This window comes from Ascaphus truei, chromosome 2 (genome assembly GCF_040206685.1).
Source record: "Ascaphus truei isolate aAscTru1 chromosome 2, aAscTru1.hap1, whole genome shotgun sequence".
Lineage (NCBI taxonomy): Eukaryota > Metazoa > Chordata > Amphibia > Anura > Ascaphidae > Ascaphus > Ascaphus truei.
The window spans coordinates 385,784,214-385,796,734 of record NC_134484.1 but is presented as its reverse complement, the minus strand read 5'-3'; the positions used below and the strand labels follow the sequence as shown (position 1 = coordinate 385,796,734).

Below are 12,521 nucleotides of genomic sequence, written 5' to 3'. Positions count from 1 at the left end.
GCTGTGCAATACACTTTCTGACCAGCAGACGTAGCGAGGATTTGTTTCTGCAAATAACACCTAGTTTGGCATAGGTTTTGAATGTCAAGGTGTCAATGTGCATCCTGAATGTTAAATAGGAGTCAAACCATATGCCCAAGTATTTAAAACTAGTAACAGGGGTTAGGGTGGTTTTAGAGTTGGTTCTGATATGGAGCTCAGTCATTAGAAGCTTTAGAAATGTAGCCTTGGTCCCAAATACCATTGTTAGTCTTGTCAGTGTTTAAAAACAGTTTGTTTTGGGAAATCCAATTTTCAAGTCTCAAAAAGTCAGATTGACGTATGTGTTCAAGGTCGGAGAGGCTATGGCTGTGTGCATATAAGATTGTATCATCTGCAGACATGTGTATTGAGGCTCCCTTACAAACTGTAGGAAGATCATTGATGAAGAGTAGGGGCCCCAGAACAGAGCCTTGAGGGACACCACAGGAGATATCCAAGGGGTTGGAGTTAGAGCCTGAGATGGACACATGTTGGGATGTACCCGATTTATAGATTTGTGCTCAGGTCTTCATTTATTCTAAATCCAGATGAGTCAGATTCATTTGTAATAATAATATCAGATTTTAGATATATTTACACTTTGATATTATATGTGCTTCTATTGTAGGTATACTGTTCTAAATTTTACTACATATGCAAAGTATGAAAATGGATATTGTTGTTATTAACAGCACATGTACTTTAATTAGTGTGTTAAAGAATGATCCACTACTTTTATAAACACTGTCACTTTGGGAGCTGTTTAGAAATGTCTCAAGGAAACAAAAGCAGCAGCTTATCAAAAAAATCCATTATGAGCAATGTCATATTTGTCCTTGATAAATGTGGAGCTACAGTATTTTTTGGAACAAGTTTTGCAGCAAGAAGACTTTGAAATATGAACCCTTTTACTACTGTTTGATTGTTTGCATACAGCATTATAGCTAGCAATAACAATAAAACAATATACTGTAGTATTATTGCGACTATACTTGCATTGCTATTATCTTATGACAATGATTATTATAGTTGTATATGGGACTCTTTATGAAAGTCGTGGGGCTGCACAATCAGGGCATTTACATTATACACACAGTTGTGTGAAAAAGAAAGTGCATCCTCTTTGAATTCTATGGTTTTACATATCAGGACATAATAACAATCCTCTGTTCCTTAGCAGGTCTAAAAATTAGGTAAATACAACCTCAGATGAACAACAACACATGACATATTACACTGTGTCATGATTTATTTAACAAAAATAAAACTAAAATGGAGAAGCCATGTGTTAAAAACTAAGTACACCCTTACTGCTTCCATAGGAATAAAGATGCTAAGTAGCAGACAGGTGATGCTAATCAAATGCCCTTGATTAATTGATCATCAGCAAGTGTGACCACCTCTATAAAAGCCGGTTTTAGCTGTTTGCTGCTCTGGAGCATTCAGGTGTGTGTTAACACAATGCCGAGGAGGAAAGACACCAGCAATGATCTTAGAGAAGCAATTGTCGCTGCCCATCAATCTGGGAAGGGTTATAAGGCCATTTCCAAACAATTTAAAGTCCATCATTCTACAGTGAGAAAGATTATTCAAAAGTGGAAAACATTCAAGACAGTTGCCAATCTTCCCAGGAGTGGTCTTCCCAGCAAATTCACCCCAAGGTCAGACCGTCCAATGCTCAGAGAAATTGCAAAAAAAAACCAAGAGTTACATCTCAGACTCTACAGGTGTCAGTTCGCATGTTAAATGTTAAAGTTCATGACAGTACAATTAGAAAAAGACTGAACAAATATGGTTTGTTTGGAAGGGTTGCCAGGAGAAAGCCTCTTCTCTAAAAAGAACATGGCAGCACGGCTTAGGTTTGCAAAGTTGCATCTGAACAAACCACAAGACTTCTGGAACAATGTCCTTTGGACAGACGAGACCAAAGTGGAGATGTTTGGCCATAATGCACAGCGCCATGTTTGGCGAAAACCAAACACAGCATATCAGCACAAACACCTCATACCAACTGTCAAGCACGGTGGTGGGGGGGGTGATGATTTAGGCTTGTTGTGCAGCCATAGGACCTGGGAACCTTGTAGTCATTGAGTCGACAATGAACTCCTCTGTATACCAAAGTATTCTAGAGTCAAATGTGGGGCCATCTGTCTGACAGCTAAAGCTTGGCCGAAATTGGGTCATGCAACAGGACAATGATCCCAAGCACACCAGCAAATCTACAACAGAATGGCTGAAAAAGAAAAGAATCAAGGTGTTGCAATGGCCCAGTCAAAGTCCAGACCTCAACCCGATTGCAATGCTGTGGCTGGACCTTAAGAGAGCTGTGCATAAACAAATGCCCACAAACCTCAATGAACTGAAGCAACGTTGTAAAGAAGAGTGGGCCAAAATTCCTCCACAACGATGTGAGAGACTGATAAAGTCATACAGAAAACGATTACTTCAAATTATTGCTGCTAAAGGTTGTTCTACAAGCTATTGAATCATAAGGTATACTTAGTTTTTCACACATGGCTTCTCCATTTTGGCTTTATTTTTGTTCAATAATGACATGATGTCATAAGTCATGTGTAGTTGTTCATCTGAGGTTGTATTTACCTAATTTTAAGACCTACTAAGGAACAGATGATTGTTATTATGTCCTGATATGTAAAACCATAGAATTCAAAGAGGGTTTACGTTCTTTTTCACACAACTGTATATATATATATATATTATTAGCTGTCATAGCGAGAGGAAAACGTAAAGCTTTGAGCGTGATGCGCGCGCCCCGCATGGCGGACAGTTCCTGGAGTGGTGAGAGCACAAGCGGCAGGTGAAGCAAGAGGAGCGGGACCTCCGGCAGCAGAGGAAGGTAAGCGGGGAGCGCGCCGATACTAATTCACTCACTTATCCTGTCCCACCTTGACTATTGCAAACTTCTCCTTGTTGGCATTTCCCTTGGTTGCCTATCCGAACTTGAATCCATCAAAATGCTGCTGCCAAACTCATCTACCTCACTCACCGCTCCACCTCTGCTGCTCCAACATGCAAATCTTTACACTGGATCCCATATCCTCTAGAATAAAATGTAAAATCCTAGTCCTGACATACAAATCTCTCACTGCTCACCGCCCCCCCCCACCACTCCATCTCCCTTACATCTCAGTCCTCCGTTCTGCCCACGTCATTCGCCTTTCCTCCTGATTTATTACTACCTCTCACTCTCACTTACCCCACTCCTCCCGTGCTACCCTCTCCCTCTGGAATACCCTGCCACGTACCATCACAGACTCTTTCCCAGCTTTCAAAAACTTTATAAAGACTCACATTTTCAAGGAAACATATCTGGCATACTCCTAACATCCACCCACTAACCCTATTGGTACTAGCTGTGTGGTTGGAGCAAACTCCATGCATTCTAATACCTCCTAAAATCCTCACCCCCAAAAATGTAATAGATCCAGAGGTGCAGTTGGACCATACCCCATCCATCCCCCACTTTACCTTTTTGTTTCAACATTGCCCCTTATTCCCTCTAGATTGTAAACTCTCAGGAGCAGAGCCCTCATTACATTCTGTATCTGTTTGCGCTTGTCTGTCCTTACTTGTATGTCAGGCTGAGTCCCTGGTGGCCGCTGCTGCTCACGCTACGGCGTGCGCGCCACATACCAGAGCACAGCCCTCTATGGGCCAGGCCCCAGTCACCGTGTGTGCGTAAAGCGCGATGACGCGATCGCTGGAAGGGAAGACAAGGATTTTCTCTTCCCTGCAGCGGCGCGGTCACATGGCTGACTAGCAATCAATGGTTGTGTAGATAGTGTAGACCGTCACGGCCGCACTGTCCGTCATGGCCACGCCCCCCGCGCATCTGATCGTTACCCCTAGAACGCAGATCGCGGCTTTTACCAGTTCAAGCTCCGCTAGGCGCTCTGACGCACGTGCAGCCGTGGCCACTGGGGATTCAGCCTCATTCAGTTTGTCATTGACGTCACTCTGTACCCCCCGTAGTACCGCGCTGCGGAATATGTTGGCGCTTTACAAATAAAGGCTAATAATAAAAGAAAAAAAGTAAATATTTTGTTTCCTTTGATACATATTGCATTGTATTTTTTGCAGCGTCCTTTGATGTCTAGGCTATAATTGATGCTAACAACGCTGGCGACTCCAGACACATAGAAAATTAGTGCGTTATTATGTCTGTATGGGGTATGACGAATCGGGCAAACTCTGCCCAAAACAAAGATGGCCGATGCGCACTCCATTCTCCCCCCCGGTTAGTCTGACGTCGCAGGCCGTGCGTGGATGCGCTAGGCGTGGGAGGGGCCGGAGGAGGAAGGAGCCTGGAGAGGCAGCGAGCCTGACACACAGAGAGTGTAACTTGTGTCGGGACGGCTCCCCATCCGGCTGTTACAGAGAGAGCGTGACAGTCCGGGAGAGGAGACTCAGAGAGGCACAGTTATTAGAGAGACAGGGGGGAGCGTTCCGACAGAGACAGTCCGAGGAGGAAGCAGGCGGGAGAGTGGACGTTTTGACATGTGTGAGTGCCGCGGCGTGGGAGGATCTGAGACACGGAGACAGCTCGAGGAGGTGCGGGGTGAGACAGCCTGAGTGGGAGGATTAGTGAGGGAGGAGGAGAGATAAGTGTGGGAGGGAGGAGGCAGTGAGCAGTAAACAAGGAGACTGTCTTGAGTGAGAGACCCTGAGCGGGGCCACAGCAACACCGTCTCCACCACCCCACGGTCTCCTCCGCCACACTGTCTCCTCCACCACACTGTGACCCCTGCACCGCCACCGAGGCCTGACCACAGCCCGGAGATCACCCCGCGTCCAGAGGATCTGCTGTCACCCGGCAAGGACTACCCGCTGCACTCCAATACATGCAAGGAAACCCCCCGCTTCCACCTCTCCTCCTCCTGCAGCTGCTGCTAGATCCGTTCCGTGCAGCGGCGTGTAGATCCCCCACACCGAAGGCTCTACGTCTTCCCGCAGGGATCCTCTTCAGGGATACACGCCACGGTAACACTTGTGGATCACCGACCGCTGCTCTTGTGGGTGGGTGGAAGGGGGCGTTGGAGAACACTTTTAGGCTGCAGTGGATCACACTTCCAGGCTGCAGTGGATCACACTTCCAGGCTGCAGTGGATCACCCCAGAAAACAAATCACTTCTCACCTTCAAAGAAACTTGCAGATCTCTCTTCCCTCCCCCCTCCTAACATCTCATCCAAACCACTGCAAGATATCCCCCTGCTTGTAACTTCACCCAGCACACTAACTTTACGCAGGGCATTTCTTGCTTTGTGGGTTTGTATTGGGGTCCAAACCCAACCATCTCTTTCTTGGGTTGTCTTTGAGCTGTAAAAAACAAACAATAAACCCTTTGGCCTGGGCGGGCAGGAAAGCAAACCCATTAAATATTTAGCCTGTGATCCCCTGGCGTCAGTCTGCGCTGGAGAAGAGCAGCAGTATGAACAACAACATCATGTATGCCAGCAGAAAGAGGCGAAAACCCGTCCAGAAATCGTAAGCCACCTTCTTTCTCTCTTATTTTGCTTACTTTTGTCATCTTTTCCAGAATGGGGCAAGTTGCGTAACCGCTTTGCTGCCCGAGAGGCCTGCAACGCATTGCCAATATGGGGCTTTAATACAATCTGAACCTGTTGGGACATAGCTCATTGGATCTCATTGAATAGGTATTTTATGCTATGTTTTAGAAGTTAAGGACAACTGGAGAAACAGCATTTGCAGAGTGGTGTTGTAAGGGAAACATAACATTGGTGTTGCCTGGGTTTGCAAAAGAAACAGTTACTTGGTACCATACTGTTTAACATTTCGAAACAATTTTCAAGGAGGTCTGGTAGGAAAATGCAGATGTCTTTATCTGCTGTGGACTTGTATTGGGTTGAAGGAATTTTTGAGGGGAATTTTTTTTTTTTTTAAAGTTTTTTATTTCAGCATTTCAAGAGGGAGTGTCCCATATAAAGAGTAGGGTGGGTTGTCCTGTGTGCTTTGTACCCCCTAGTTTTCTAACACTGGGATCACTGGATTTTCCTGTGATCCTTTGTAAAAATGTGTATGGAATAAGCTATGTTCATATAGCCAACTAAAATAGAGGACTGCTGATAGGGTTTGCATAACAAGATTGAGCAGTCTTCACACAGTTGGAAATGTGATATCACAGCCATCATGTTGCAAGTGAAGCCATTTTGGTACACCAACTTGTACATATTTTATACTACACTTTATTTATTTTTTTTGGGGGGGGGGGGAAGAGAGGAACAATAACCTAAATCATTTCCCATAGAGTACATTTTAGTGTTAATAGTCCAATATGCACTGTTAATGGATTGCTATATACCATGTATAAGGGTTTGGGATTTTAGTGAAGTCTCTTGGAGCTTCGCTCATGTAAAGAACAAGGTGGCTGCATGTACTTGTCTTATTATATAATACATGCTGGTCGATTAATTCATGTTAAGATAACTATTACATATTAAAGGAAGAAAACATAGAGCTACACTTTAATATGGATAGGAAAAGGTCACCTTATTTGTAGCTTTTTGTTACAATTACTATTTTTTTCCCCTTCCAGAGTACTGCGTTTAGCATTGTAATGCAAATCCCACAGGGAAAACCACACAGACACTGCATAATGAATGATTACGAGATAAATGTATTGCATATTACTGGATACAAAATCAATATTAATTCATATTGTGTTTTTATCATTTTTGTTCTTTTAGACATTGATGGCCTTTGGTGTATTAGACGAGGATGCTTGATCCCTTAGTATCTTGTGAATTTACTGTACTCTGCTCCACCCCTTGTTTATAGATTGTCTCCCGCTTCTCTCTCCTATCCACACTAATACTACTAACCTCCACCATTCAGTCACCCAGTTTTCCGTGTTTAGTTTTACAGTTGAAATTGAATTTCGATCAAGGGTCCCTTTTTAAGCTCCTAACCACTCTCTCCATCCATCAAATCTATTCTTTTTGTAGAAACTAATTTTTCCTGTTACATGTCTGTCAAATGAGCCCACTTTATCAATCTCCAATGGTTCTAGTCTTCCTCTCCCTGATTCTTTCGGTGCACTAGAGATGACTATTAGAAACAGAAGCGCAATAAAGTTACGAAATGGTTCTATAAACAACTGCATGAATATTCTGTCTAGATATTAGAGCTGACATCCATCACCGCCTCCGATTTCCTACCACTAAAATGGTGCAAAACCTCTAAGCTTCTTAGAAAGACACAGTTAAAAAATACATGGCAAGTATGATTTTGGATGTGATTACTGCCTTAATTGTACAAACAGCAGTTTGACTAAAGTATCCTGCCAAGTTTCACTCTACTGAAACGACCAAAGCAAGAGTGGCCTTGTCAAATGTGGCAGGCAGCTTGATAGTGTGCTCCAGTTAGGAAGCTGGTGACTTAAAAAAACAATAGCATAAGGTAGGGGACATGGAAAGCGTCATTCACAATGCTGGTGATGCTGCCGACATTGTAAACTTCAAGTGACCTCCACTCTGCAGACCGTTGCGTGAAGCCTTCAGTTTATGCAATGTCCCCAATATCTTCTAACTACGCCACTGTAATAACCAGCTGCGGTGGGTGTTTGTGTTGTCACTTGTTGGGTGATAGGACTAGTCATTGGAAGTTTTCCGTCCTAATGTTTAACAGGGATGGCCAACTCCACTGGCTTAGTAGTTGGTTGATGAGCCACCTGTGCTGAAGCAGGGGTATTCTTAAAACATGACATGTTGGTGGCCCTGGAGTTGGCCACCCCTGGTTTAGAGAGCGGATAGTTTTGTTGATCTCTGAACCTCAAATAGGTTAGGTTAGGTAAGACCTTTTTTAGCTGGTTATTCAGTATCCTGTTGTAATCGCCATAATGTTTTGCTTCAGCATATTTATTATTGGACAAGGTTCCCATGAATGCATCTTTAAAATGCTGTAATTGCTTCACTGGATTATCTATCTCTGTGACCAAAAAAAAAACTAAAAAAAAAAGGGGGGACATTTTTTACAATTGTTAAAAATAAAATAAATACAAATAAAATAAAAAAAACCTGGTGGGGAAAAAAATGTATTTCCTCCCCTGTAAACAGTTTGTGCCAGAGGGACGACAAAAGTGTTAAAGAAGTATTTTAGTACTAGAGATCGAATCAGGCATGTATAAATAAACTATTAGACATTTAATATTTTCATAAGTTTTACTTTGAAGGTTTTTTTACAGTCTACCCCTACATTTCTTAAAGATAAGGTGGTTTGTGAGCCCTTGAATCTACTTGCACTGTGTTCTTGTAATTGTGGTGCAATAAATCCAGGACACAAAATATCTGATTAAAAATGAAGAAAATATACATTTTTACCAGGTCACAAATATTTAATCACCCGAAAAGTGTTATAGTTACTTAAGACCATTATTGTAACAAACAGTTAACCGTGTATATACTATTAAAAATAAATATGTTGCTGAAAGTATGACTCTGAATTTGTTTTTCTATCAAATATCAGATATGAACTTGTTTTGAGGTGCTGTGATTGATGTATTTTTGTTTTATGTTGCAAAATAATAATATACCCTAATGTACATTGCAGTGTTTAGTAGGATACATTATTTCGTCAGCTTCATGTGCATACATGCAGCATTGTTGATTATGATTTGTGTTAACATTAACTTATCTATGGATATGATTTATCTTGTTGTATCTGAAGATGCAATTACTGTTGCAGGTCTTGGTCTTAATGCTTTTGTTGGGCACAATATACTGGCTTTCACGTTAACTCTGTTTCTTGCATGTTTTTTTGTTTAAAAACCTAACCTGCCTTTAATTATTGAAGAGCGATTTTGTAGTCTTCTTTGTGCCAGTTATAATAATCCTCTTTCATTGTTATCTAGAGCAGCAGTTTCTCTGCTCCTACAAATGTACAGATTTGAGTGAATTGTGCCATGAATTGCTGCAAATTTGAGACTCCGTCGCTGTTTCATAATCTCTGTTTAATGAAAGGTTCCAGGCATGGACGTTCTGAAGGAACACTTTGAGAATACCTGGGGCCCTCAATCCCTCCTTCTCTCTATCCTGTGGCAATGACCAATAAGTGAGCCGCTCTTGCAACTTTCCTAAGGCAGACAAGTATGTGATCCAATGCAGTTATGGTGGGCAGAAAGCCAAAAAATGATGTCTGAGGATTCGGGGATCAGCTTTGGTCTTTATTTAGCAAGATCTTTTGGAATTGTAACTGCATAGCGATACATATCACTGCTCTACATTGCAGCATGTTAATTTCCTAGTGGGTGGCGAGTACTTTCGACTGTTCCTTTGCCCATATATGAAAAGCTGCTTTGCATCAGTTTATAGGCCCTCCTGCTGCTTGTCCTTTTCCATACCAGTTTGTGTTATCTCTATATAGTGCTTTGACATTGTACATGACATCAGTTATTCTGAACTCTGTCAATGCCAAGGTCTTTTGTATGTTCAGTAAGCATGTGCTGGTCTTTGTAATTACCCATGAAATGGAAGTGTCCAAGCAAAGTGAAATGTGTGGAAATAATGCAGCAGGAATTTCAGAATAGATAGATATATTTAGGCAGATGGACTTGTGTCTTTAATGCAGAGGCAAGCAAAATAGTAAGTCTGTGAAAGAGGACAACATTACATCTGGAAATGAGCAGCGTAAAGGAAGATATCTCCTAGCATAGACCAGACTAAGAGAGAATCATTTTAAAGTAATCGTAACAAGGAATATATTTTCTTCAGATTTTTTTTTCCCCCTTTAATTTTAATTTCATTTCTAGATATAGGATGTAAAATGTCATGTCCTTTTTATATAGAAAGTTGTAAAATAAAACAACAAAATGTGAAGTCTAAGAAAACAGCATGGTGTTTATGGGAATGGGAATCTTCAAGGTGGTTCTTGTTAATCAGATATGCTGAGATGTTAAATATTTCATGTTTTAAAGCTGAGGGCACTGCATAAATAGCCCAGCACATGTTCTGGTGTATGGTAGCTGACGTAGAAAAGTGCATAATTAAAAGATGTCTTTTTTTTTCTCAAAGCTTATGAGCGTTTTAAAAATAGTGAAAACAGCACATTTTCTGATTGAGTTGGGTTGCTGCATTTTTTTAACTTAGAAAAATGGCTATGCCACAAATGTTATCAGAACTTTTTTTTTTAATGAGAACATTTATTAATTTCTGCAGGATATACATCCAAATAAATATAGTAAGAAATGGCTTATTTGTATATGCTGTACACTGTTCTATAGGGTTAAAGTCAACTATTAAAATTTGCCTGAAAGAGCGAAGAGCCCTGTAAAGGTGGAAAGCATGTACACTGTAAACCATTGTTGGTCCAATAAAAGGTATCGTACTATAATTTGTTCCCCAATTGCCTTTATTTTTCACTTACAATAAGAAACCAATATGGTAAAGTTGTTTTTTTTTTAATTTTTTTATATTTTTAGTTGCCTAAAAATTCAGCTGAGTAATATATTTAAGGGATGTTCCTACCTAGGTATCAGCGTAAACAAACAGTGATAACTTAAATGTAGTTGCTGAGAGCCTTTTATTAATTTAGTAATCTATACCATTTGTTAGTGTTTTTATACTTTAAGCTTTGGCATGTTTCAAAGCTGCAATCCTCCCCAGAAGACTGAGTTTATCCTATAATGTTCACATTTTGCCCGCTGAGCATGTCGTGCACTTTTTTTTTTTTGACTTGTTGAAAGGTTACCATGGTAACCTTTAAACTGCTCTGGGGAAAGCTCTATTTTAACTTCCCGGACACTTCAAATTTCAAACGCTTATTTCAACATCATCATTCTTCACTTTTTTCCTTTGTTCTTTTTGGAAAGCTAGATCAACGAGTCAGTAATTGTAAATGCTTTGGGGGAGTATAAATTCACCCATAAAAGTAGGTGTTTCAAAAACAATAAATATCTCGGAGATTCATAGTCACTTGTAAGCCTATGCAATACTGTAAATTGTTTAATTGGTTCAAACATAGACAGGTAATGGGGTCAGTGTTACTAACGCTCTCTTTAATACAATAGGCATTGGATTAGACATAAAACATGAGGGCTGGTTAATAACAAGCTGGCAAATCGGCAGTGTGTTACAGTAAAGTGACACACTGAATACTCATTTGCATGTCATTACCCAGAATCCTTGGCTGCAGCGGAAACATTGTATGCTAAGAGATAATGAGGAGAAAGCAGAGTTGCAGACCTGTCTGAGACACGTGAATGTCCTGACAACTGGTATTTTTATTTGCAGTGAAGTGAAAGCTTTCATCTATGTCATGTCTTTTTCTACCCTTTTCCATGGCTTGAAAATATTTTAATAGCTTTCCAAATTAGATTGCTGAACAAATTCTCAACGTAACTCTCAATGTATTATTTCCTGGTAAAACATTTTATAAATAAATACATTTCTTTTTCTTCTGTCCATGTAATTCAAAATCTGGGTCATTATTGTGTTTTCAGTTTCTCTTTGACTTGTAGTATGTTTATGTTAAAGAAAACAACAAAGAGGTCAGAAGTCTAGATCAACAATTTACCTGTGTATGCAACCGTTTACAAGCCGTTATCTCAAGAGAGATTAGGTGGGGATCATAAAACACTCCAAAGCATTTGGCTATTATGGAGACATAAACAATTCTAAAGATATCTTAAAAATATATATTTGTTTGGTTATTTTTTTTTAAATGTGTGAATCATCCATATGTGACCTAATAATGAGTTAACCCTGTATACACCAAATAGGATTTCCTGGATGTTTTTGTCCGAAAATTCCAATGGACGTCAATGGGGCTTTTCCCACAAAACAGCCTGAATGGTCGCTTTGGCGTGAAGAGCACACAGCGCTAAATGTGTTAATGCCGTTAGTTCACTTATGTTCAAGGAGGGACTGCTCCTTTAGGATTATTATATTAATACTTTTTGGGTTGGAGGTACTGTTGGTTTAATTAACATTTTTGCTGCCTAAGGGTTAACTGGCACTGTACTTGTGCTTGTTAAAAATGAGTAATACAATATAAAAATAAAATATGGGTTCTTTTCTGTGCATTATTGGCCCTTTTTGACAACGAACATGGTTATATGGATCTCATTTGGACTCGTTCAGGAACCAGAAATGTGTTCCTGCAGCACTGCATCTAGTCAAGTTCAAAACACGACAGTATGGGGGACATTTGTTACCATGGATAATCTGACGTAATACAATCAGCAGCAAAATGTCAGAATGCCAACACAGACCCAATTCCAAACAAATCCACAATCTGTTTCTGACATAACTTTTAAACTCTGCAAATGGCTTCTAGGTTTGGTGGACAATGGCAGCAGAATTTTCTGATGTCTTGTTTTGCGGATCAAGATTTATCAAAATTGTTTTATATGAGGAACTTTTCCTGATTTACCCCCTTCACTGCCAGATGGGAAGAACTATGCATTACAGAGCAAGAGCCCCTCTAGCAGCAAAGGGTTTAAAAGAGAGATTCTATCCCCAGGCAT

At 40.6% G+C, this 12,521-nt stretch overlaps 1 protein-coding gene across 2 annotated transcripts in view; it reads left to right on the top strand.

Annotated features, from left to right (window-relative positions):
* The first annotated feature begins 4,325 nt into the window (after positions 1-4,325).
* AHR (aryl hydrocarbon receptor) overlaps positions 4,326-12,521 on the top strand; it is a 112,077-nt gene continuing 103,881 nt past the window's right edge. For both annotated transcript variants that reach the window (XM_075587200.1, XM_075587199.1), the window contains exon 1: positions 4,326-5,527. In XM_075587200.1, the coding sequence (XP_075443315.1) occupies positions 5,491-5,527 (37 nt within the window). In that variant the 5' untranslated portion in view covers positions 4,326-5,490. The remainder of the gene's footprint in view (positions 5,528-12,521) is intronic.